The sequence below is a fragment of the Lipophrys pholis genome (assembly GCF_963383615.2).
Source record: "Lipophrys pholis genome assembly, chromosome: 8".
Classification (NCBI taxonomy): Eukaryota; Metazoa; Chordata; class Actinopteri; order Blenniiformes; family Blenniidae; genus Lipophrys; species Lipophrys pholis.
Window position 1 is genome coordinate 33,154,092 of NC_137630.1, and position 2,256 is coordinate 33,156,347.

Genomic DNA, 2,256 nt, shown 5'->3' on the forward strand with positions numbered 1-2,256 from the left:
CTGTTCCCTATTGTGGAGTGAAGTAAGGTGAGGTAAGGCAGGGAGGGTTCTGAGGCAGGGGGTCCCCCCGTCGCTAGGACCTTGGCCCAGCTGGACCCCCCGCGCTGCTCCGGCCCACCCCCGAGCGGCCGGCTTAGGACCCGGGGAACAACCCCCCCCCCCGACAAGGCGCCGTAAGGGGACCCGGGCAGGCAGCCCCCACCCCAGTATCTTTCAGTATTTGACAGTAAAGTCCTTCTCCATCCTCTACTTTCTCATCAGGTCTCATAATCCACGAAGGATCTTCGGTGTACCGGATCTTCAAGAGATGGCAGGCCGTCAACCAGCAGTGGAAAGTTCTGAACTATGAGAAGTCCAAGGACTTGGCCGACCCGGTGAGTTCCAGCGGGAAGGCCGGCGCTCGCAGCTCCCGCGGGACACCTCATGGCCTGGTGAGCGGTGGCGGGCGGCGGCCGAGCCGGAGGCTAAGAACTATGGTCAACCACCACTGTGGTTACACCATCCTCCACATCTTGAGCCAACTGAGGCCCAGCGACCCACGGATCAGCGCTGCCGCCAGCCGCGAGGTGGTGATGAGGGTCACCACCGTGTGAGAACGGTGGATCAGCGCAGGGATTTTTGGACTGAAACAGACCTAATCTGAACTGGAACTGACTGTGGAGGCAGCAGGACGCCGGCGAGGAGCCGAGCGGCTCTGTGAGCATCAACACTCCTACAACTAAACCAAGCCAGAGGCTCATTCTCAATCTTTGAAAACTGAAGAAAATCAGGACAAAAAGCATCGAAAGACTTGAAACCTGTTTCTGGAAAGATGTAGACGGTCTGATCCAGACTCTTCCTCCAGGTATCAGGATGTAGACGGTCTGATCCAGACACTTCCTCCAGGTATCAGGATGTAGACGGTCTGATCCAGACTCTTCCTCCAGGTATCAGGATGTAGACGGTCTGATCCAGACTCTTCCTCCAGGTATCAGGATGTAGACGGTCTGATCCAGACTCTTCCTCCAGGTATCAGGATGTAGACGGTCTGATCCAGACACTTCCTCCAGGTATCAGGATGTAGACGGTCTGATCCAGACACTTCCTCCAGGTATCAGGATGTAGACGGTCTGATCCAGACTCTTCCTCCAGGTATCAGGATGTAGACGGTCTGATCCAGACTCTTCCTCCAGGTATCAGGATGCTCAGACAGTTTCTTTCTTTTTTTCTTTGATTTAGATTCTTTAAGTTTCTTGTTTTGAGTTTGTTTTTTACCCACTCGATTTTTTCTATGGATGTATGATTTTAGAGGAAATCACATAACGCCATACATGCCAAGCATTTTTCCAAGATAAACTACGGATTAAAAAACACATTTCTACAAGCTAAAAACTTGCTGGTAAAAAAACAAGGAGAAATGCTGAGGTGACAATAAGTCATTTACAAGTTTAAAAAATCATAAAAAAAAAAGAAATCGCTAAGATTTCAGTTACACCTAACCTTTCTGCAATAAAGTTAAGGTATGTACATTTCACAGGGAGTTTTGCATGGGGACATGATTTCATCCTTCATCACGTAACAGAAGCACATGACAGACAATATTTCCTCTATTTCGAATGGTGCTGCCAAATAAACAATTTGACTCTGATCTCATCACACCAACGTTTTGTCGACGTGTTGCAGCTGTTTGTTGCTGACTCAGATTTGATAACAAGTTAAACTATTCGATTAAAAATGGGATCAGATGATCTCACACTTCTGTCAGTCTCTTCTTCACGTTCCTCTTTCCTCCTGTTTAGGCTTTCTGCTGGAGTTTCTCACCCTGAGACGATCGGCTTCACTCGCTTCTATCGTCTCTATTTTAACCAGGGTGTCTCTGATACACTCAAATCGTTTCTGGAGTCTGGAGTCGTTTCTGGAGTTGTTTCTGGAGTCGTTTCTGGAGTCTGGAGTCGTTTGTGGAGTCTGGAGTCGTTTGTGGAGTCTGGAGCCGTTTCTAGAGTCTGGAGTCGTTTCTGGAGTGTGGAGTTGTTTGTGGAGTCTGGAGCCGTTTCTAGAGTCTGGAGTCGTTTCTGGAGTGTGGAGTTGTTTGTGGAGTCTGGAGCCGTTTCTGGAGTCTGGAGTCGTTTCTGGAGTCTGGAGCCATTTTTGGAGTCTGGAGTTGTTTGTGGAGTCTGGAGTTGTTTGTGGAGTCTGGAGTCGTTTCTGGAGTCTGGAGCCATTTGTGGAGTCTGGAGCCGTTTGTGGAGTCTGGAGTCGTTTCTGGAGTCTGGAGCC

The 2,256-nt window shown here is 49.5% G+C and overlaps 1 protein-coding gene across 1 annotated transcript in view; it reads left to right on the forward strand.

The window, feature by feature from the left end:
- The window catches only part of marchf9 (membrane-associated ring finger (C3HC4) 9), a 14,402-nt gene extending 12,658 nt beyond the window's left edge, over positions 1–1,744 (forward strand). Inside the window, exon 4 of the mRNA XM_080469767.1 lies at positions 262–1,744. Within this exon, the coding sequence (XP_080325893.1) occupies positions 262–593 (332 nt within the window). The 3' untranslated portion in view covers positions 594–1,744. The remainder of the gene's footprint in view (positions 1–261) is intronic.
- Positions 1,745–2,256: the final 512 nt, after the last annotated feature.